The sequence below is a fragment of the Aspergillus saccharolyticus genome, assembly GCF_003184585.1.
Source record: "Aspergillus saccharolyticus JOP 1030-1 unplaced genomic scaffold BP01scaffold_15, whole genome shotgun sequence".
Taxonomy (NCBI): domain Eukaryota; kingdom Fungi; phylum Ascomycota; class Eurotiomycetes; order Eurotiales; family Aspergillaceae; genus Aspergillus; species Aspergillus saccharolyticus.
Window position 1 is genome coordinate 503,241 of NW_020290625.1, and position 20,859 is coordinate 524,099.

The following is a 20,859-nucleotide window of genomic DNA, read 5'->3' on the forward strand; positions in this document are numbered from 1 at the left end:
ACGTGCCGACATCCCCAGGCAGTGAGGCAAAGTGTACTTACTGTAACTACGGAGATTGTAGGTAACGATGTTAACCCTTTCTCTTTCCCCTCCTCCCCTCGTCGTTCGCTTTCTCCCCTTGGATCATGAGAAATCGTCATTCATTTTGAGTTCTTTGAATATCTTTCGAACTTCCGACTCTCATTCAAACATTTTCTTTTTTTTTTTTCTTTTTTTTTTTTTGCGCTATTGTGTGACCAGTGTTGGCTTGAAGCCAGATCCCCACATCGCCGGAAACAATGCCCCCTTCCGCCCTGACCACGACCTTCATACAGTCGACTTTCCTTAATGCCATTGCCAATCTACTCGCCCAAGTCATAGATCAGTACCATCGCGGTGTATGTAGATCTTTTCTTCCTGTCTCATGGCTTTAAGTATAGAGAAAGAATATACACGGTGGCCTGAAACTGCATGACTAACATACCTGGGGAAACCGGGGGGCAGTTGGCCAGATTAGGGGGGCGGTGGGTGGGGGGAAGTTTTGGGGAAAAGATGGGAGTGGGAGTTTGAGTATGTGTGAGAGAGAAAGAGAGAGAGGGAGGGTCCATTTCATTTCTGCTGGTTTTGGCTGCTTTTACTCTTCCCCGCCTTTGTCCCTGCCGTGAAACCCATTCAATGGTGGAACCCTTGAAGGCTAACTTAGCTGTGCTATGATCTTCCGGATCATCCCGAGGCCTCATGTCATGCCATGGAGTATACCTCAATTGCCTATTTGGGTAACCTTTTTATCCCACCACTGCACTGCATGGGCTATCGCCATGGGCACCACCAGAGTCTACTGAACCCATTGCTTACCCCCAGCCCATTCCCAAACATATCCCCTAACCTCCTCCCCCTCAAGAAGAAAAACAAAAGGAAAAGGACTCATCCCTTCCTCCCTCTCTCTCCACAATCAATCTCATCTCAAATCCGCTTCCCCAAAAACCCAACCTCAACCCCAAATTACCCTTACACCCCCACCTCCCCCTCCTTCCCCCCGGACCCTAAACAAAAACAGAAACCCTTTCACCTGAACCCTGTCGCCCTCCTCCAATTCCTCATCTACGGCCTCCTAAGCGTCCTCCCAAACTTCATCTGGCAACGCTACCTCGAAACCCATTTCCCGGGGTTTCCGTCCTTCCACCGGTTAAAGTCGTCCTTCTTTTCCTCCTCTTCAGGGGGCACAACAGCAGCAACAACAACACCATCACCACCACCCCCCAAAGGGGAGGTATATATCTCCATCCCGCTTGACACTGACCTCAAGGAGAAGAGACCGGGACTTTCTGGAGATAAGGGTAGGGGTAACAGCAGCAGCAGCCGGTTCCTCCCTCGGAAGGTCACAACAGGCTCCATTGGAGGGAATGGAGGGAACGGGGTGCGCAACTTTCTGGCCAAGTTCTTGCTCGACCAGACAGTCGGGTCGGTGATGAATATTGTGCTGTTTGTGGTGTTGATTAATTGGTTGAAGGGGGTGAGTTTGAGTGGGTGTTGGGGGTTGGTACTTGAGGTTTGTTCTTTGCCCCCTTAGGAGGGAGAAGGAGGAGGAGAAAGGAAGGAAGGAAGAGTATTTCTGAAATGATAATGAACTATGCTAACAGAGGGGCTGGCTGGGCAGGACTTTCGACCTATCATGATGGCCCGGCTCAAGTATCGGCCGCTCGTCTCGGTGCTCATGTACACGGTTGTGCCCGCGGATCGGCGCGTGGTGTTTGGGAGTGCCTGTGGGGTCATCTGGGGGGTGTATCTGAGTTTGTATGCCGTGGTTTGAGGGATTTTCCTGAATTGTTGCTGGATTATCTTATACATACCGACTGGGGCTTTCTGCGAACTTCACCAAGATAATCATTGATCTTCACATCGCCGATAGCTATAAACAAGATATATGGATTTAGTATCTTATATCATCACGTTAATCATCCAATACACCTCGCTTGCCGTGAGCAATCACCCGGGATGAATCTACATGCAGCAATCTCGAAATGATAAACAAGAAAAGGAGAAAAATTAATACAAACTGTCATACCGCCACTCACGCTGCTGTTGTTTCAAGCTTCCGGCCCTTGACAGAGATCCAGTCGATAGGCAACGCCCCCACCAATGCTAGCGCCCCCATCGCCACAGCCACATAGAAGGTCTGCATTATGGCCGAGTTGTAGGCTACCAAAGCTTGCGGCAACATATCCTCCGGCACGACGTGGCGTAGCATGGTCGCTCCGGCTCCAATCACCTGTCGCACGTCCAGCCCCGGGATATGCCCCAGATTCTCGCGCAGCTTGTTCTGGAACACATTCTGAGCCACTGAGACGAAGATCGCCCCACCGAGCGTCTGGGTGAACACGACAATGGCTGTGGCACTGGGCACGTCCGCCGGGCTGAGTGCGGCCTGGCAAACTAGCATCGGTTGCTGAAGGCCGATACCCGCACCAATCCCGACAATAATCTGATATCCAACCCAGTGGGCCGCGCCGGAGTTGGGCTCCAGCGTTGTGAGCAGGCCTCCACCGATGGCCGCGAACACGGGGGAGGCCAGCAGGAACGGCGTGTAGTATCCGAAAATCGAGATCAAGACTCCAGCTATCATAGCAAATACAACGACACCTAGTAGCATGGGGAGATTCATGATTCCTGATTTGGTAGCTGACACGCCTTTGATTGCCTGAAACCATATAGGGAGCTGTGCAGTCATATCAGCTGGAGGCCCGCCGGAAGAAAAAGCAAACATAACGACAGCAAGAGTGGTACCCACATAGTAGACGAAGGTGAAGAAAGAGCCGCCCATACAGAAAGTGAAAAATGCCCCGCCCCAGACGTTCCGATTCTTGATCAGTCTTGGTGGGATGGTGGCCTTATCCTTTTCCCAGACTTGCGTTCCAATGAAGCACAGGATGAGTATCCCAGACAAGACGAACAACGCGATGATGCGGCCATTGTTCCAGGCATAGGCCGTACCACCCCACTGCAACGCTAGTAGCATGCAGATGATACCCGGTAGAAAGAAGCTCGTGCCTGGAAGGTCCAGCTGGGCCACTTGATCCTTGAATCCGTAAGTGCTCTTGACCGACTTCGGTGCCTTGAAGAATAGATAAATGAACACAATGGTCAGTCCACCGATGGGCAAGTTGATGTAAAAACACCACCGCCAGCTGAGATGGTCGGTAAACGCTCCGCCCATCAGCGGTCCGGCCACACTAGCTACGCCATACATCCCGGCCAGCGTCCCAGCGTAGACCGGTCTGCGTTCCAACGGTGTTGTTTGGGCGACAATCAGCATAGCTCCAGAGAACAAACCGGCCGACCCTACCCCAGCCACGGCTCGGCCAATGATCAAGGCTATTGAGTTAGGAGCTGTCGCGCAGATCAAGGAGCCCACCTCGAAGATTGCGAGAGCGATTAGATACACCCATTTGGTCGAGTAGAATGTGTACAGCTTGCCGAAGATCAAGGTGAGCGCACAGGTTGTCAGGAGATAGGCGCTGCCGTACCAACCCACGTCGTCCAAGGAGTGAAACTGATCGGTAATTTTAGGGATGGCGGTTGCCAAAATGGTATTGTCCTAGGTACACAAAGAGAGTCAGGGGCAACTAGGAGTATCCTTAAGTCCGACAAGGAGGCTTACCAATGCAATGCAGAAAAGAGAGACGGAAAGCCCGACGAGGATCAGCGCCAGCTTCCAAGACGTGGGATACTCTGGCTCCAAGCCAGAGACCTGACCATCACCCCGTGAGCTTGTTGACTTGGCTTCATTCAACGGCACATGGATTTGAGAATGCGAGGATGCTGCGCGGAACGACTGAGCAGGAGTACTGTCGCGATCGGTCGATTGCATCCTGGTCGAAGCAGCCTTTCTCATCTCTCGTCTATTGCGGGGAGGAGTCAACTCGATCGATGACGCGTGGTGGGACATGGCTCCGTTGGGAGAAAACACACCCACACACTCTCTCTCTTGCTGTGTATCTTTGGATCAGAGTCACGATATCGCCCCGATACCCGACAGGTCCTTTGATCAAAAAGCACAGTCTCAGCTGACAGACTGAGTTAGTGGTTGAGGACAACGAGTGTGGTGAAGGAGAACAGAAAACACGCTTCGTCCAGTCCAGACAAAGGCAATGTGAAAGACATGGAAAGGAAAGAGAATGGTGAATAATGGTGAATGGGGAGGGGAGATGGAAGGATGAACAGAGACCGAGAAAGGCTAAGCAGAGTAACTCCCCAATTTGGGCGTGGTTGTACCACCGGACCTTTTCTCCTTCACTCTTCCTGACACGCGTTTGTCGTCATCAAAGGGGAAAATGCCTTCTGCGGCAGCACAACTCAGGGCATGGATGACTGTAACCTTTGCTGACTGCTGCTGCTGCGTGCTGGTGTCTATGTATGGTCTCCAGACCAGGTCACCTCTGAACTGGACTGGAAAAGGCAAGGAATCGGGGCTGAACGCATGCTGTGGCAGGTGGGATTAGGACAGTCGCACAAGGCTATGGGAAGATGCCATGACGGGCTGCATGGCATGGAAATACCGTTCTTACTTATTGTGAGTCTCGCGGACATCGGGCGGATATCTACTTCCGCCGTCCAGAGGCGAGGAACATTTACTAGAAAGGAGCCAGTAAAAGTTAGCCAAGTAGTAGTTAGCGACTGAGGAAGCATACTGGGTACTAATTTGAGACTGTTGAAGAGGGCTCTCATCTCACCCACCATCAGCCGCAAGAATCAATCAACAATATTTCATGCAGCCTTGATAAAAATCTTGCCATCTGGACGGAGGGATATCTCTTCCCCAACGTACTGCAGCCTGAACCACTGAGCAAGCCAATCTGTACTGTTGACCATTTGTAGCAACAGTAAAAGTAAAGCAGAGCTGAATTTGTTATTCCCAACCAGTAAACCTAGGATATATTCACAAGTATGCCAATCAAACAGTTGTGCAACGCCGTAAAACATGATAGTGTATCCAGCACCTCCCTTCATCCCAGCCGCTCTGCCAACACCTGATCCATGCGGATTTTCAGCCATTCCGGTACAAGCCCGAGTCCTGACTCGGCGTCACAGCCTGAAATCCTAGCAAAAGGCCGCTCAATTCAACAAAAGCTGAAGCAATAGTGCAAAACCAGCAGAAACATCAGATCACTCCCCCATCAATGGCCCCGCAGGCCGCTGGTGTTGGGCTTCTTGGCATCCTCCTTGCTGGCCACTAGAGCGATCAGAGCAGCGCCGACACCACTGCCATCCTTGGAAATGCCAATGCGGATCTTCTTGTTACCAGCCTCGCCCACCTCAGGAACCTCGCGGAGCGCATCCCGCATGTGACCTTCGAAGTTGGGGTAGAACTCGACCAAGCTACCATCAACACCAATATCCACCAGATCCTCCGACTGGAGCTTGCCAGTGGAGTGAAGGACAGCCGCCAGAGGCACGGCAGCCAGGCGGGCGGCACGCTTGCCAATGGCATGTACCACGGTCTGGATGGCTTTGCAATCGTCGTTGCTGGGGTTTTCGATCCTCAGGTGGTCCTTCAGGGCCGTCTTGATCTGATCCAGGTTCTCGGTCTTATCGGCCTCAACCAAGCTCAACAAACTGGTGTCAATGCCCCACTGGCGGAAGAGGGACGACTCCTTCGGAACAGAGACGGCGCTCGACTTGAGGAAGCCCAGAGACTCGTTGCGGTGCATGTCCAGCATGACACGGCGCAGAATTTCACCCAAGAACATACCGGAGACGCGCTTCTCGAACATCTGCACGCCAGGGTTGTTGCTGTCCGCGTCCAACTGCTGGTCATAGACAGTGTTGGGAAGGACGCTCAGGTGGTTGTCAAAGCTACCCCACTCGGCGTTGATAATCATTTCACCGGTCGACTTGTCATACGACGAGTGCTCAATGGTCTGCATCTTGGTGATGCGGTCTAGCTTCTCGACATAGGCGCCGTTGGTGCCCGTGCCGAAGATGGCGCCGAGGAAAGTACCGGTGGCACCGGGGGAGGTGTAGGAACGAGCCATCAAGGTCCCCACAGTGTCGTTGACCAGGGCAGCCACCCGCACGGGGAGATCCAAATCATCAATGGCGCTCTGCAGCAGCGCGCAGACATCCTGGCCCACAGCGTCGGGGATATCGAAACCCTTGGTCCAGCGGATCAGGGTACCCTTGTTGATGCCCAGCTGACGAACAGGGAAAGAGAAGGTGAAACCGAGGTCGAAGAGGGCTTCCTCGGAGTTGTCCTTCCTCTGATTATGGCGCCGAAGGTGTGCCTCAAAGTGCTCGTTGTGGTGAATACGCAGGAACGACTCGATCTGACGTGCCAAGAAGAGGAAAAGATCCTTGGCGGTGCCGGACGACATGGTCTCCCGGGGGATCATGATCTTAGACTGGGTCAAGGAAAAGGTGGTGTCTCCATGGAGGTCAATGGAGCAAACACGGAAGTTGGTTCCGCCAAGATCAACAGCCAAATACAATCCCTGTCACGTCTTTGGGTCAGCTGTTGTGATCCGGATCCCTTCGGGTTGGGAAGAGGCGCCTGATTCTCTTACCTTTTCCGTGCCATTGGGTACAGAGGTGACAAAGGTTGGGATCTGGCTAAGGGTGGTGTGCTCCTGGGACAAGCCCTCGTCCATCTCGCGCACATACTCTGTTACACCGCGACGCACCTGGTCGGCGGGGTAGTCAAACTGGCTGGCAATCCGCGCAGCCTCTTGGAGAAGTGGAGAAGACATGATGATTGAGAGTGGTGTGATGCAAAGGGACAAGAGATGAGTAGGAAATAAGGATGACGAGGACAAAGACAGGATAGAGGAAGAGTTTATTGAGGGGGAGAAATAAGGAGGCGGGGGAGGGGCAAGTTGTAGGCCGGAAGAGGAATAACTAGTTAGAGGAGAGAAGCTGAGGTAATGGGAAGGAGATACTAGATAGACAGGGACAGATGGAGGAAGAATGAGTTTCTGGAGAAGGAGATGAGCAGAGAGAAAGAAATTGAAATAGGTGGAGAGGGCAACAGCAGGATAATAAACTGGAGACCAGACACGATGGAGGGCAAGAGAATAATACGGGAATAAAGTGATGCGTGGGTGGAATTGAGACTATCCTAGTATTCTCATGGCGGGGTCGATGAGGTCAGTTCTGGCTGTCCGTCGCGGGGCGCCCCCCGAACACCAAACAAACCATTGCCTGCCAATGCCTGGCACTGCGTGCACCACCGCCAAAAAACCAACGACAAGCCCGGGTTTGCCGATGCTGGCCATGGCCATTCATTGTCCACAGTTCCCGAGTCCCTTTCCCGATTCTTACGGTAACTGTGCAGTATTCATTATTCACACTCCCGGTAGTGAGTCAAATTGTCCAGATTCCATGACGTACAGAAACCACCAGGACTGGTGGGGGATTGGGTCGGTCTTCACCGGTGAGGGCAAAAGAGGTTTAGGAGGGAAGGAAATGGAAGGGGCCCGATGGAGAAGATGGAGAATTTGAAGCCCTTTGTGCCAAGGGAGTTTTAGGATGGTGCGGTATCACTCTAGTAATCGTCGAATCCTGAAGTAATTTTCCCCCTGATGATGGAACGAACATGCAACATGTGGCCTCCCACATCTCCAGATATGTCTCTGATCCGGGGCATATGGAGAGAACTACGGAGTAAGTGAGTAATACGCACGCGACGAAAGGATTGGGCTCCCTCTCCCTTCTTGTTGGCCGACTGTCCAGACAAGACCATCGTTCATGTCAGCTGCTCGATGATCATCAGGACCCTAGTACTATAGAGCGAGACGTAACCTTAAAAAATAACATTGATCTGGGGAACAATGCGAGGGGCATCTTAGCATCACTGCATCCCGAGGTCCGAAGGAGCAGGAGGGATACGCTATGGCAACGAGCGGGATCAGGCGACGACCAAGCCGTGAACGGATGCGGAATAGCCCCAGGACACGAGATCAGGCAGGAACTGGACACTGCACCCGGCCTAAAGATCTGAGGCACCAAGGCAGGGTCTACCCGATGTCAACACCTCAGGCATCGGGTTGGAAGACGTGAAAGGCGTCAAGGCATCAAGGCATCAAGGCATCTTGGTTAACAGCTTCCGTCACTGACTAAGATCACGTGACTATCACCGGCGGAAGTCGGCTGGTGGAAGAAGCATCAAGATGCAATCCCCTCCGCCGCAGTGGAATTGTCCCCGGATCCGTGCTTTCGACGGTCACTCATTGCTCTGCTTCCCCCACTGAAAAGTGCCATCGGCCTGCGTGTGCTGACGGATTTTGATTCTTCTAACGACCTCACCTCCACACAAACCCTTTCCAAATCATCACATCATGGGCGCCGGCAGCTCCAAGCCCGAGGCCTCGGCCGGCTCGAAGCACGTTTTCACGAGGTAGGTGCAACATCCACGAAACTGCTCACCTGCTCGATGCCTCTTATGTTATTTTCCATGCATGTCAATGCCCGAAGAATCGATGCTGGTCAATTGCGCGGCTCAATGGGTTGGAGACGAGTCCCAATTTCGTCACGGGCGGGCAATAACATCCATGTCATTGCCAGCCTACAAACCCAATTCTAATCCATATATCCCAATATATAAAAAACCGATACTACTTATTTGAATCAGGACTAACAAGGGCGAATAGCAATTCCCCCGTTCAATTCTCCTCCAACCTAGTCGACTCCCTCCAGAGCAACACCGAGGTACGTCCACAACCCACAATACTCCAAACAACGTGCCCATTCTCTCCCCCCCATCAACTCTAACACAACCAACCACAACCACCAGACCGATTCAGCCCGCGCCAAAGCCCTGGAACTCCAAATCCAAGCGCGCGTCTCGGAAGAACTCGAGCGCCTGCGCGCCCGCGAACAGCAAACCCTCGCCGAGATCGAGAAGCGTCTCGCCGAAGTCAGAGAAACCGCCGCCTCGCAAACCTCCTCCTCATCCTCCACCTCATCCTCCACGCCAAACATCGCCTACCCGCCCGGCTCCCTGAACTTGGATGCGCCCCGTATCCCCTTCGCCGGCCGCGAGGCCACCCCGGCCCCGGCCCCGGAGAACCAGAAGCCCATCAACCTGGACGTGTCGCGCGACTCGGTGAACTCGGAGATCGAGGAGCTGCGTGCCCGGCTTGAGGGTCGGCGGCGGTTGGCGCAGCTGGACGAAGAGGCGGAAAAGGCCCGCGCCGATGTGGTGGGTTGCCTGCGCTTGAATGACCGGCGGCCGTTGAATTGCTGGAAGGAGGTGGAGAGCTTCAAGCGAGAGGTGGCGAAGATGGAGGAAGCCTTTGTGGATCGGATTGTGGGTTAAGTTTTAGTGGAAGAGAACGAAAAATTTTGAAGGGCAGGGGGGGGGAGTAAAGTGGTTGATGAAAGTTGATGTTGCGCTACTAGACTCAAGGAGAGTGATCAAGAAGCATTGTTTGCAGGGTTGTGGATTATTTGTATGTTGTAAGTGTGTATGCGTGTGTGCGTATGTATGTGTTAGCTATACAGTATTGTTTCTTATGGATAGATTTGATTTTGTGCTTTGTTCTCACTTGTGTGCCTGTCCACGCTGCTTGTTCCACCAAAGCAAGCTATGGCAGGAGCATGGTCTCCAGCAGTGAGCTGCTAATCTCGACCCCTCATAAATTATCACACCAAGTATAGACACTTCACACAGACTTCCATCTACAGTTCGATTTCCTCAAGGTATTACATTAGAACCATCACCCACATCCACGTCTAATTCTTTGAATTCACTCGACAAACCGGGGTATCATGAAAAACTCAAACCCGCCCAGATACAACCTGACTATGACCACATACTTTAAGGGAACGAGACAGTGACTAGATAAGCTCCCAGTACCCCAGCCGTCCGACCAGCTCACCTGCAGATCGGACAATGCACATGTGCTTCTTGCCCTTCGCCTTATCCTTGCCGGAACCAGTATTATCCCGGACCTTGACCACCTGAATTGAGCCGATGCCCGTCCCCTTACCCTCGGCAAGATTATAATTTCCCGTCGTGATAAACCCGATCAGATCTTCCTCGGAGGGCAGCGGAAGATGTGCCTGACGAGTATCCGTATCAGCGCAGGGGGTTATGAGCGACGCAGCAAGGCGCTGTTGAGCGTCTTCTTTACGCAAGGAGTCGTCGGGCTTCGGGACACAGGGTTGTTTGTCCCCGTCAGTCTTCTTTGATGCCAGTAAGAGCCAGCGCTGTCTGAGGTCTGGATTGTTAGAGGGAAGACGGTAGATGCGGGCTCGAGGGGTTGGGGTGCCACGACTGATGAGGGAGATGCGGACTGTGGCGAGCGCGGCGGTATCGACGCTGACAGCTCGATCGCTCAGTGCCCGAGCTGCCTGCGTCGATGAAAGTTGGTGAATGTTCAAAGGTGGAGGCTGATTTGTGGCGGTTGTGGTGGTGGCGGTTTCAGCAGCAACAGCGGCATCCACCATGATAGTATCTGTTTGCTTGTCTTTCTTCTGTACCTCCTCGGTCTTGGCTGTGCTTTGGACAAGGCTCTCCCAGTCGCAGGCCCAACCTCTGCCGACCTCCCCTTTCTGGCCGGTACCTAGATCCAGACTGTCAAACTCGACTCGACGTCCCTTGGGCCGGCGCTCCCAGGCCTTCTTCGCTTCCTCACGCTCACGCAAACCCCATTCCCAACCAGCTTGGGTTCCAGGGAAGTCACCAGGGAACCAGGGTTCTCCCGACTCGAATGCCAATTGTTGCTGCTCCTTGAGACCTCCAAAGCGGGGGAGACCTCCGCTCGACAGTGGGTAGTACATCAAGCTGTACCAGAGGGGAAGGACGCACTTCCACGGAAGCAGTACTGTCCAGGTTCCCGGAGGATTGCTATCCTTCGATTGCGCGGTCGACCGACACGCTAGGACGATGACAGGAATCTGGGGATCTGTATCCTTTGCTGGAGGAGGAACTCCCGGTCCAGCTTCTGTCCGCCGCCGATTGATGGCCTTTTGACTCGGCATCTGTCGCGCAGCAGCCAGACGTGCACGACGATCGAAAAGAGCCGGGGCAGTCTGGGTGCGATCTGGAGGCCAGGTAGCGAGCAGGACAGCCAGACTCTGCATATCACTCTCGGATGTTGGAGGCTTCAGCGTCTTGGGAGGGTGACTCAAGCGGGGATCAGAGACCGAGAAAGCAAGCAGCGCGCCTTTCGGTAAAGAGGCAGCATCAGAGACTCCCAACAGGGAGCCCCAAGTAGCCTCCGGGCTGTTTACCGCAAAGGGCTTTCCGTCGGCAACGACCGGCTTCATGGCAGCGATCAACGCCTCCATAGATCCGGGGCCGGTGATATCAATACTACCAATCTCAAATCGGAGATCCTCGACCATGACCGGCGGATTCTGCTGTTTCGAGATTGCCAGCACCTCATTCCAGAGTTGCAGGAAAGCCGACGGGTGAACACGAACCCAAAGCTTCTTACGCTGCTGCTGCTGCTGCTTTTTGGACTTGTAAGTACCAGCAGGAGCATCGGCATCCATCATCTCAACATCTCCATCCTTCTCCTTTTCAGCCCCAGCCGCACACCACACCAACATAACCTCCGCAATGGGCCTCCTCTTATCCTTATTCTGCGAAGCTGCCTCAGAAACCCAAGCCCTTAAACCCCTCTTCCCCTCCCTCCACTTTCTCCCCCTTGACCCCCAAACCTCTCCCACATCATCCCCATCCACCCCCACCCCGACCCCAAGTCCCCTAAGCACCGCCTCCACCCCAGACCGCACCCCCTCCAGCTGCAACGTAGCCATATAACTCATATCCCACGCCACACATCCCCTCGTCCCCCTTGCCCGATGCGTCGGCCGGTAGCTCTTCTCCGTCGGCGACAACGGCACGGCGAACCGCCACAGCGGATTCAACGAGGTCGTCATCTTAGCCCGCTTGGCATGAAACATATGGGTCGGCAACCACGTCTTGCAGCGCTGACGTTTTCGGAAGCGGGCGTCCGGCGGCGCGGGGCGCGACAGCCGATTTTTCTTGATCTTAGGCACGCGCGGCGCGATCTCAAACGCGTGGGTGTTTAACTCAGCGAGTTGTTGCTTCTCTTCGGCCGCCCGCTGGGCACGCAATTTTGCGCGTTTCACCTGAGTCCGTCGGTTCAGCCCTTGCAGCCGGCGCGCCGTCTCGAGGCGGATCCGCATCTGTTCGGTATGTTTGCGGGTGCGCGAGCTCACGGTTGGTGTATTGTCCTCTAGCATCTGTTTTCCCCCGAAACATGGTTAATGTTCTATTCAGAAGCCGCTGAGAGAGAAAAGTGTTTGTTTTGCGTCTGAACATCGCAAGCACACATAGCCCTTTGAAGGTAGAACCCGAATCACAACCACCGAGGAGGACACTCTGGGGGGAGAAAACCAGGACGTACCTCTCTTTTCGCCCTCGCTCTCAACCGTCTCGGTACTCTCTTCACATTATGACTCGCCGTCCGCCGCCGCAACGACCGCGGCACCTTCTGGAAAGCCCGGCTCATCAACGCCGCCCGAGACCGCTGCATGCCGGCCTCCAGCGATCGGATCTCAAACTCTCGAGCCTCGACGTAGGCGGCCACGTCCAGTTCGCCGGAGACGGACAGCGCGGCCTCGGAGGACTGGACGGCTAAGGTGCGGGCATCGAAAGTTTTGGCGCGCTTGCGGGCGGCGGCGGAAGAGACGCCATTGTTGTTGTTTCTATTCCCCGCCGTCACTGGGAAGGTGCGCTTCGATGGCGGGTTGAGGGCCATGGGTGGGTGGTTTGGCCACTAAGTCTGTGTAGGCGATAAAAGAAGTTTTCGAAGGATACTGTAGGAAAATAAGGATTATGAGAAGAATAGGCGGCGCAGAGAGGAGGGCAAGTTTGAGAGGTTGAATGAAGCTTTTTTTTTTTCTCCAAGCCCGTCTGCAGCTCTCTAAATCCCTGTCTGAATCGTAATGGATAAAATGATCGAATGGAATGTAATGAATAATGAATGGCACATAGAAAGGTTTAGCGTGTCACGCTCCCGCCGCCGCCGACCAAAACAGCCACACACAAAAAGGCACCCGCCAATGACCGCCGGTGGAGGGGGCTCGTTCTTCAAACAGCTTAATTTAACTCATTCATGGGAGGTTTGAACGTGATAATCGTCGCAACTTTAGCTACCTACTTTGTTCACATGGTGTCTACCCTATTGGTAAAGGTTCATTTTTGATGTCGAGGCTGGTTTTTGGTTATCCTCCTACGTCGACCACTTTCAATGTCTAGTAGACTTTTGACATCATCAACCCAACTACTCGTGCAACAGATCAGGTCTTGATTTCATAGCATCGTAATGCGTTGAATTTCTTCAACTATCTAGTGGGAAGTCTAGCTCTTTAACATGACTTTTGTTGTGCCTTCTTTCTAGGTCATTACCCCACCAGCAAAGATCAACGCCATCTATCAAGCCCATGCAACCTCTATAGTTTCAAAATGGTGCATTTACAGGTTCTTGAGGATGGTCTCAGCGCTCGAGAACTGCGGATCACGTTAGCATATCTATTTCCAAGATCGACATGACACAGTCGGCTCGACATACCTCGAGGTGGTTCTTGGCAGGCTCGCGCTTGGCGTAGGTGACCTTGCCGTGGTCAAGGATGATGGCGTAGCGGCCAGTGCGGCCCTCCTCATCAGCCCAGCCGATGCTCTTGGAGAAGCGAGCCTCGGGGTCGGAAAGGAAGAGCTGGATCCCGGTCAGTAAAAGTTAAAAACCAGACTGGTGAAAGGATTGGGAACATACAATGTCATCACCAGTGACGTTGTTGGCCTTGCCCCAGGCGCTCATAACGTAGGCATCGTTGTAGGCAAGGACGGCAACGACATCGACACCCTTGGCGCGGAGCTCGGGAAGCTTCTCAACGTACTCGGGAACGTGGCGAGCAGAGCAGACGGGGGTGAAAGCACCGGGGAGGGCAAAGAGGACGACCTTCTTGTCGGCCCACTCCTTGGAGGCGTTGTAGTTGATGGGGATACCGCAAGCCTGGATATCACCCTTCTCCTCAGTCCAGGGGATGTAGCTAAGAGAACGAATGAGTTAGTGGAATGTTGACAGATCCGTGTGATGTAGTGGTAGTGGAAAATGGTCATGCAGATGAGAAGGATAGGGAGAATGTGGGAGGATGAACTTACGAGAAGACGACGTCGGAGGGGAAGCTGTCACCGGGGTTGAGGCCAGACATTGTGATGGAATGGATGTGTTAAGGTGGTTGAGAGGGGTAGAGTGAGAGAGTTGTTGGTGAGAGAGTTGTTGGTAGATTCAAGAAAGGTGGGATGGAGGATGGTTTAAGTACGTAAAAGAAAGAGAGAGAAGGACGGATGGGAGTGGGAGGAACCCGTGGCAGATTAATATATCGATGGTTCCTGTCGGGAGGCGCGCCTGTTAGCGGGCCAGCGAATAAACGCGGCGACGGCCCGTCCAAGGCGCCCATAAGGTGATCCGAAGCAGAAAGATACCGAATCCATTGGATTCTTACTGTGAATTGAGGGCGTGTATTATCAAGAAAGACCGCCCGAGACTGAGATTTGGTAGTGCCCCGCCAATTGCCCCTCCTCTCTCCACCGCCCATATCTCTGCTATCTAGACCGCCGTCGGTGACAAATCCACCTCCGTCCGTTTCTCCTCGTCATTGTCTAGATCGAGATGCTGATTGATAACGAACACTCGTTTTTGTGTTCAGGGGTTGCTTATGAATCCTTATGACTCAGCTGAGTATGTGTTCATGCAGCTTCTCGAGCCACATCGGGCTACATATGTTCAATGTCTAGAGCGCGTTGCACACCGGGATCATTACGGAGTAGTGCGTGCGTCTGATAGACAGGCGGAACTAATCCCCCCATGCGGATCGTCCTCGCGATATTCTAAGACTGACTTCCAAACGTAGCTACAGTGAGAAATACATTAACAATCCATACTATGCCCGTCAGATTCGTCATGATAGCCAATGGCCTCCGATGGCTCTACCATAAAAATACTCAAGCCGATCAGTTGGCCAACGGGACACGGCACATATCCATTGAATCCAATCCAGAACGAGATCCTCTGACATTCGAAAGAAGATACTAGCTTTCCAGCACCGATAGCGCCCCAAGTTCATCATCCTCCTAAGATACACAGCATGTATACAGACAGACCCCTGGCCCTGTAGCTCGTCTTGAGAAGGCCGTTGAAACGATCCCGCTACTACCGAGGAAGTAGTCTGATTGGCGGGCAGCCTCAATGGCGAGGCCTGTGGATCATCAAGGCGAATCTCAACCCAATCAAGGAGGGCCCACGGGTTTTGCTCGCAGGGATGGAATCTTCTACATCACGTCCGGGCTAGGTACGGCTCTACCCAGTCTCTCAATCTACCGCCAAGCCCCGCCAACTACGTGACCCAGCCGAAGAGAACCTTGGTGCTTGGTAGGTAGGTATTCCCCCGCCACTAATCGGAACAAAACACCCCTGGTTCCGAGAGCAGCGAGGCTTGATTTTGTTAGGAGTTTTGACTGATCCTACCACGAATGAAGAATTAGTACCATGGAAAGCAAGATCCCTCTTTTTGTCATACTGAACTCTACTTGCCACAAGAAAAATCAATGGACTTGTTGTAAGCAAGTTGATCCGCGGATCAGAGGTACTCCGATATGATAGGATTTTGCTGGTCGGCCACCACGGCAACAGTGGCCGCGGAAATCCGGTGTCTCGGGGTTTCTAGACGGTCATGGTTACGATTCAATCATTTGATCACTGACTATGAGGCTGTGGTCAAGTACTCTGAGAAACTCCAGCTTTACTTCAAAATCTGTTGTCAAGATTATCTAAGACAGAACCAAGTCCGGGGCCATGCCGTTGGCCGTCTCCACAACTATTATACAGCACCCGGGAACAAACCCGGGGACTAGAAGGAATCGAGCATCATGTCTCATGTGTTTCAACAACTGATCTACATTATCCGAGTGCATGCTTACGCAGTGTAAGATATCAATATGCGATTGCGTCTAGAGGCAGAAACCAGCGATACAGCTTGGACTGGGTTTACCGTTTTCTTTGCCAAGCCTGAATGAGATATGCTGCTACGATTGAGATATAATTGTTGCAAATAGGAAACGCCCGACAGAGTCATTTTCACTGCTAGTGAGCCAGGTAGGCAGTTGCACAAGGTCACTGTAAAGCGAAATTTCGACGACCGTAACAATGAGCGAGTAAGGTTACCCAACTTTCGGTCGTCATCCTGTGATTTTGGACGCCATGCTTACAGAAGATGGAGTCCTGGAATTCTAGTGATAGGGTCCTCGTCGTGGGCCAGCGAGCGCAGAGCGAACATTAACTTCATATCTGCGGCTGACAAGACGCGGTTTGGCTGGATTCCAGGGACATGGAAAGGCTTCTCCTCGACCTCACAAATCTTTCCGTGATTAGGGAGCTCGCCCTTCTGGAAATATTCTCGGATTGCCTTGGCTGTGCACAAAGACGGGCCACTCAGGGTACAATGCTGCAGCATGAGTTGGTTCCTGGTTAGCATATACAGTCACTGTGGGTGGGAGGTTGTAGAAACGAGCGTGGTACGGCACTTACTCCCACTGAGTCTTGCTGCAAGACTACAGACCCAGGAAACTGTCTCGACATCTTGAATGCGCTGCAGGGAACTTGTTAATATCGCATGACGCCAAACACACCGGAAGGGAAATTAACTGACTTGCGGAGAGGTGTCACTGGATCATAAGTGTTCCCAACAAATAGCAGTGGGTAGGATGTATTGCCGGCGATTAGGCCTGGGTGCAAAGTCAGCAGCCGACACAATCCAAGACATCAATTTAACCCTTACTTTCGAATCGCCATGCAGGTCGTGTCTTCCATCGGATGCAGCTGAAGCGAATCTCAGTCCAGAAATCCCCGAAGGTTTCACTCTGATCCTGTAGCGTATGCCAGTAGCTCTCGAACTTCTCCTTGGCAATCTCACCAATATCCTCTCCATCTGAGCATAAAATGCTCATCATCGCCTCATAATTCTCACCTGGAATCATACATGGCTTGGAGCCACTTGGATTACACGGCGGCGCGCGGCGCCAGTCTAGACGCTCTTGGTCTTTGTAGTCTGCAAACGCAGAGCCATTCCTGTGATCGAGATCTGTCAACAACCGAGCCACGCGTTCGAATGATTTCATGGGCGTATAGACAGCCTGCGCAACCAGCATCTTCACATCAGTGTAGGTGATGATGTCGGGCCCGCGCTTCCCCGAAGCCGGAACCGCTACAGGGTTAGATTTGAGAGTCGTCAGGAGGTTCTCGTAGCGATCGACCGTCGCCTGCAGGCCCTCTCCCGCGGCAAACGGGCACACCCCTTGCCCGACGGACGCGCAGAGCTCAAAGAAGGACAACCACGCGGCATCGGCGTCCTGCAGGTTCGTGAGCCAGCCGCCAGCGTAGTAGTCGCTGGCGTCGCACACGCCATCGATGACCGCCCGATGGATACGATGGGGCTGCATCGCGGCGAAAGTCGAGCCTAAGACCGTCCCGTACGAGAAGCCCCAGTACTGCAGCTTCTCCTGGCCAGGCACCCAGCGATTGCGCAGTCGGATTGCTTCGGCCGTGTCGATCTCGTTCAGTGAGCCCCTGCACCCACTTCGAAGAATCCGTGCCGTCTCCTGCTCCCGCCACTCGCCGTGTCTCTCAATCAGCTCGACCATATCGGCCACCACGGTCGGCGTGTTCATGAACCGTCCAATCCATTCGCCCTCCTCGCCATCCTCCTGCGCGGCACAGGTCAGCCCCAGTGACTCGTGGCGCGCCCACCGGGAATCAAAGACCCCGTCCGAGCTGCCCAGAATCCCCTCCGACGCCACCTGCAGCTTCCACGCCTGTCGCGCAGCCGAGTCGAGGAAACACGAGAACGCCGGGCTGGTATTGTTGACTCCACGCGGATCAAAACTAACAATGTCGTAATACTTCCCTCCCTCCAGCGGATGTGGTTCATCCGGTGCGTCCGCGGAATCTACCACCGTCTGAATGTTCCGTCCCATCCTTAGAACGAGGGAGACTCCCGAGCCCCCAGGACCCCCAGGATTCAGCAGAATCGGTCCCGCGTATCGTGAATCGGTGACTGGGACCTTGGCGGGGACTTTGATGACGGCGAGTGCGACTTTTGCGCCCTGACCGTCGGTGCGGTTCCAGTCCATGGGGAGGTGGAGGCGGGAGCATTCGTAGCCATCGAAGCATGGGTGGTAGACGAGCTGCTCGGTCGGGGTGATCTGGGTGAATTCTTTAGTTGTTAAGTCCCAGAGATAGGAAGTTGAAGGGTGGTGGTGATGGAATTACCTGATCCCATGTGAAAGTTGCGCTTTTGTCGAAACGCGGTGGCTCGCGTGATCCGGCAAACCTGAACCTGAGAATGTCCAGGTGGAATTGTGAGAGCACCACGGTTCCGACTAGTAGTAAGATGACAACATGGATGGTTTGCTTTGCGAGTCGCCGCGAGCGCGATGGTGATGGCGCGCTTGCGGACTTCGGGTCAAGATAGTCAACGGGTAACTTCCACGGTGGAGCAGCCATTATAAAACACTCGATTCCAATTGTATACTGTACTCAGTGAAGGAGTAGATGAGGTTCGTAGCGCTACAATGTCTGCGCGAAGTCTTGCTGACGGATTATATGTGCTGGCGGATGCACTAGTCAATAGTAGCTGCGTTTAATCAATGCAGGCAACAGTGCACGTACTGTATGGTGTAGACAGCATCTTATGTGTCCTTCCATGTCTTGTTTGATTTTTTACCTGGTGATACATGATAGTAATAAGTCTCCATCGAGATGTGCAATCCGGCATCTCGATCCCTGCTGTTGGTTATTTGAGGTTGAATTAGAATGTTCGCATGCTTGATAGGTCCACGATATATTTTTAAGGCTACTGCCAGGCAAAGACAGGCGACGAACAACAGCACGACGAACTTCAAGTCAACTTTTGTAGTTAAATAATTACGAAACTCAACTCCCACCAAAAGTACATAGAAATACGAGTCCCGTCATGTCATGTCCACTACCTTTCTTAAGTCGACTAGTGAGCCTGTTAGCTTCGAACTAAAATCTAACATCTGATGCCAGCGTAGTCACATCACGTGACCAGAATAGTATCACAATCAGCTGACAATAAGCAAGTCAAACTCCCTCGATTATATGCGATACATCGACGCATTCGACTATATTTCATCGAGACAGACCCGACGACACCCTATTGATATCCTTCGGGCTACAATGGCTGATATCAAACCACCCTTTACGGAAGAATCGGCGCGGAAGAAGGTCAAAGCGGCCCAGAACCTGTGGAATAGCCAGTATGTCCGCCCATGCTATGACTCCGCTTCATCTTCGATGCTTGTCTACTGTGTTGCAATTTCGATATATCTCACTGCGGGTCTTACCTCAAGATGCTTTGCTCCTCAAGATGCTTTGCTGGAGCAGCGTTTTTACTGGCATGAAGGAGTCAGACATCATTATGCATACACATTCGTGCCCCCTTGCTTGCAAGGATTGGCGATGGGGATCCCCCGTCCCTCTTTGCAAGTCGCCTCGTGCGCTACAGTGCACCTCCCCCCCCTTTTTTTGTCTTATCCCGGGCTAGAGGTTCTCCTTTCCCTGTCAAGTTCCCACTGAAGTGGCCCCCTTGTCTGATAAAGCACCGACGCATGAGCTCAGGGCCATGATCCCGCAATTGCATTTATGCAAGACATACGTAGTGCAGACAATGCTTTTACTCACAAACCCACCAGGGACCCCGTACGAGTTGCACAGGCGTACACTCCCACATGCATCTGGCGCAACCGCACCTCATTCTTCGCTGGAACAGATGGCATAGTCGAGTTTCTGACTGCGAAGTGGAAGCGCGAGAAGAACTACCGACTGCGGAAGGAGTTGTTTTCGTTCACGGACAATCGAATTGCCGTGCAGTTCTGGTACGAGTTCCAGGACGCCGACGACGGACTGCGCTGGAAGCGCTGCTATGGACTCGAGGATTGGACGTTCGACCGGGAGACGGGGAAGATGCGCAAGCGGATGATGAGTGGGAATGATGTCTTGATTGGACCCGATGGGAATGGTGAAGGGAGGTGGTTTGTGGATGGGCTGGATGTGGAAGATGCAGAGATTGGGGAAGAGCATTGGTGAGATGATGGGCGGTAGGCTGGAAATGAATGTTTAGTCAGTCGCTGTGAGGTCTCTCCAGGCTATGACTAGGAGCTGGTTGTTGTGAATGACGGACTTGATAGGCATGATGTTTCCGCGCCCGCGGCCAAATTGCATGTGAGGATTCTTTCTCGGTGCTGTCAATCGGACCCTCCACGGCTCAGCAGAAGTGGAACCCCTAGCGCATGTGATTGCACTTATCCAGTGCGTGCAGGAAGAGTGCAACTGAATGGGTACGGGACGGTCAACCTAGGGCGCATCACCCCTCATCTTGATGTAGCTCCAACTGTAAGCTTCATGGCGACATTATTTAGGAGGTAAGCGAAAGAAATGAGTTTCTCGTTGGTATGTATCTGATTGTTGGCGTCCAATGGCGAGTCGATACCCCTGGTTTGGGAGAACGAAGGGAGGAGGAGTCGGAATGTGTAGAGGGCCCAACAGTTCCATGCCCACAGACAGCTCTCGAGGGAACTCTCGGTTCCATTTCTCTTCTCTAAGAAGCATTCGCTGGCAAGGTTGTAAAATAGGTCGAGATGTGAGAGTTGATGTTAGCCTGACCTGTCATGACGAGACTCTTCCCCGATGGAGACTCAATGCCATACCTTGAGATGCGCCCACAGTCCTAGCAGTGCAAGACAAGACTGACCAGCAGCCAATGCTCTGTGTCTTCGGAAGGCCTTTTGGGGGTTTTCTCAGCGAAGCCTCAAAAGCAGTAATAGTGGAGAGG

At 53.0% G+C, this 20,859-nt stretch overlaps 8 protein-coding genes across 8 annotated transcripts; 3 read left to right on the forward strand and 5 right to left on the reverse strand.

Moving 5' to 3' along the window:
* Nucleotides 1-536: 536 nt before the first annotated feature.
* BP01DRAFT_356875 (uncharacterized protein) lies at nucleotides 537-1,958 on the forward strand. The gene is made up of 2 exons (XM_025575058.1): nucleotides 537-1,528; nucleotides 1,637-1,958. The coding sequence occupies exons 1-2, from the start codon at nucleotides 728-730 to the stop codon at nucleotides 1,787-1,789; spliced, it is 954 nt and encodes a 317-aa protein (XP_025431354.1). The 5' UTR covers nucleotides 537-727; the 3' UTR covers nucleotides 1,790-1,958.
* Nucleotides 1,959-2,050: 92 nt separating this feature from the next.
* BP01DRAFT_296782 (MDR family MFS transporter) lies at nucleotides 2,051-3,847 on the reverse strand (the record flags this gene model as incomplete). The annotated part of the gene is made up of 3 exons (XM_025571858.1): nucleotides 2,051-2,695; nucleotides 2,768-3,574; nucleotides 3,638-3,847. The coding sequence occupies 3 exons, from the start codon at nucleotides 3,845-3,847 to the stop codon at nucleotides 2,051-2,053; spliced, it is 1,662 nt and encodes a 553-aa protein (XP_025431355.1).
* A 946-nt stretch (nucleotides 3,848-4,793) lies between these two features.
* Nucleotides 4,794-6,667, reverse strand: glkA (glucokinase glkA). The gene has a single exon (XM_025575059.1). It carries the CDS (start codon nucleotides 6,348-6,350, stop codon nucleotides 5,154-5,156), a length of 1,197 nt encoding a protein of 398 aa, XP_025431356.1. The 5' UTR covers nucleotides 6,351-6,667; the 3' UTR covers nucleotides 4,794-5,153.
* A 1,489-nt stretch (nucleotides 6,668-8,156) lies between these two features.
* Nucleotides 8,157-9,490, forward strand: BP01DRAFT_356881 (Mic19 family protein). Its single transcript, XM_025575061.1, has 3 exons — nucleotides 8,157-8,368; nucleotides 8,622-8,679; nucleotides 8,765-9,490. Exons 1-3 carry the CDS (start codon nucleotides 8,310-8,312, stop codon nucleotides 9,287-9,289), a joined length of 642 nt encoding a protein of 213 aa, XP_025431357.1. The 5' UTR covers nucleotides 8,157-8,309; the 3' UTR covers nucleotides 9,290-9,490.
* Nucleotides 9,491-9,692: 202 nt separating this feature from the next.
* BP01DRAFT_319398 (ribonuclease P/MRP protein subunit POP1) lies at nucleotides 9,693-12,864 on the reverse strand. The gene is made up of 2 exons (XM_025572668.1): nucleotides 12,354-12,864; nucleotides 9,693-12,189 (listed from the first exon to the last, which is right to left on the reverse strand). Exons 1-2 carry the CDS (start codon nucleotides 12,705-12,707, stop codon nucleotides 9,811-9,813), a joined length of 2,733 nt encoding a protein of 910 aa, XP_025431358.1. The 5' UTR covers nucleotides 12,708-12,864; the 3' UTR covers nucleotides 9,693-9,810.
* A 559-nt stretch (nucleotides 12,865-13,423) lies between these two features.
* BP01DRAFT_423538 (peroxiredoxin family protein) lies at nucleotides 13,424-14,453 on the reverse strand (the record flags this gene model as incomplete). The annotated part of the gene is made up of 4 exons (XM_025579628.1): nucleotides 14,111-14,453; nucleotides 13,722-13,998; nucleotides 13,521-13,664; nucleotides 13,424-13,459 (listed from the first exon to the last, which is right to left on the reverse strand). The coding sequence occupies exons 1-4, from the start codon at nucleotides 14,158-14,160 to the stop codon at nucleotides 13,424-13,426; spliced, it is 507 nt and encodes a 168-aa protein (XP_025431359.1). The 5' UTR covers nucleotides 14,161-14,453.
* A 1,481-nt stretch (nucleotides 14,454-15,934) lies between these two features.
* BP01DRAFT_356883 (alpha/beta hydrolase) lies at nucleotides 15,935-18,607 on the reverse strand. The gene is made up of 5 exons (XM_025575062.1): nucleotides 18,276-18,607; nucleotides 16,786-18,208; nucleotides 16,657-16,732; nucleotides 16,536-16,596; nucleotides 15,935-16,452 (listed from the first exon to the last, which is right to left on the reverse strand). Exons 1-5 carry the CDS (start codon nucleotides 18,507-18,509, stop codon nucleotides 16,213-16,215), a joined length of 2,034 nt encoding a protein of 677 aa, XP_025431360.1. The 5' UTR covers nucleotides 18,510-18,607; the 3' UTR covers nucleotides 15,935-16,212.
* A 522-nt stretch (nucleotides 18,608-19,129) lies between these two features.
* BP01DRAFT_356885 (nuclear transport factor 2 family protein) lies at nucleotides 19,130-20,316 on the forward strand. The gene is made up of 2 exons (XM_025575063.1): nucleotides 19,130-19,285; nucleotides 19,721-20,316. The coding sequence occupies exons 1-2, from the start codon at nucleotides 19,206-19,208 to the stop codon at nucleotides 20,112-20,114; spliced, it is 474 nt and encodes a 157-aa protein (XP_025431361.1). The 5' UTR covers nucleotides 19,130-19,205; the 3' UTR covers nucleotides 20,115-20,316.
* The last annotated feature ends 543 nt before the right edge of the window (nucleotides 20,317-20,859 follow it).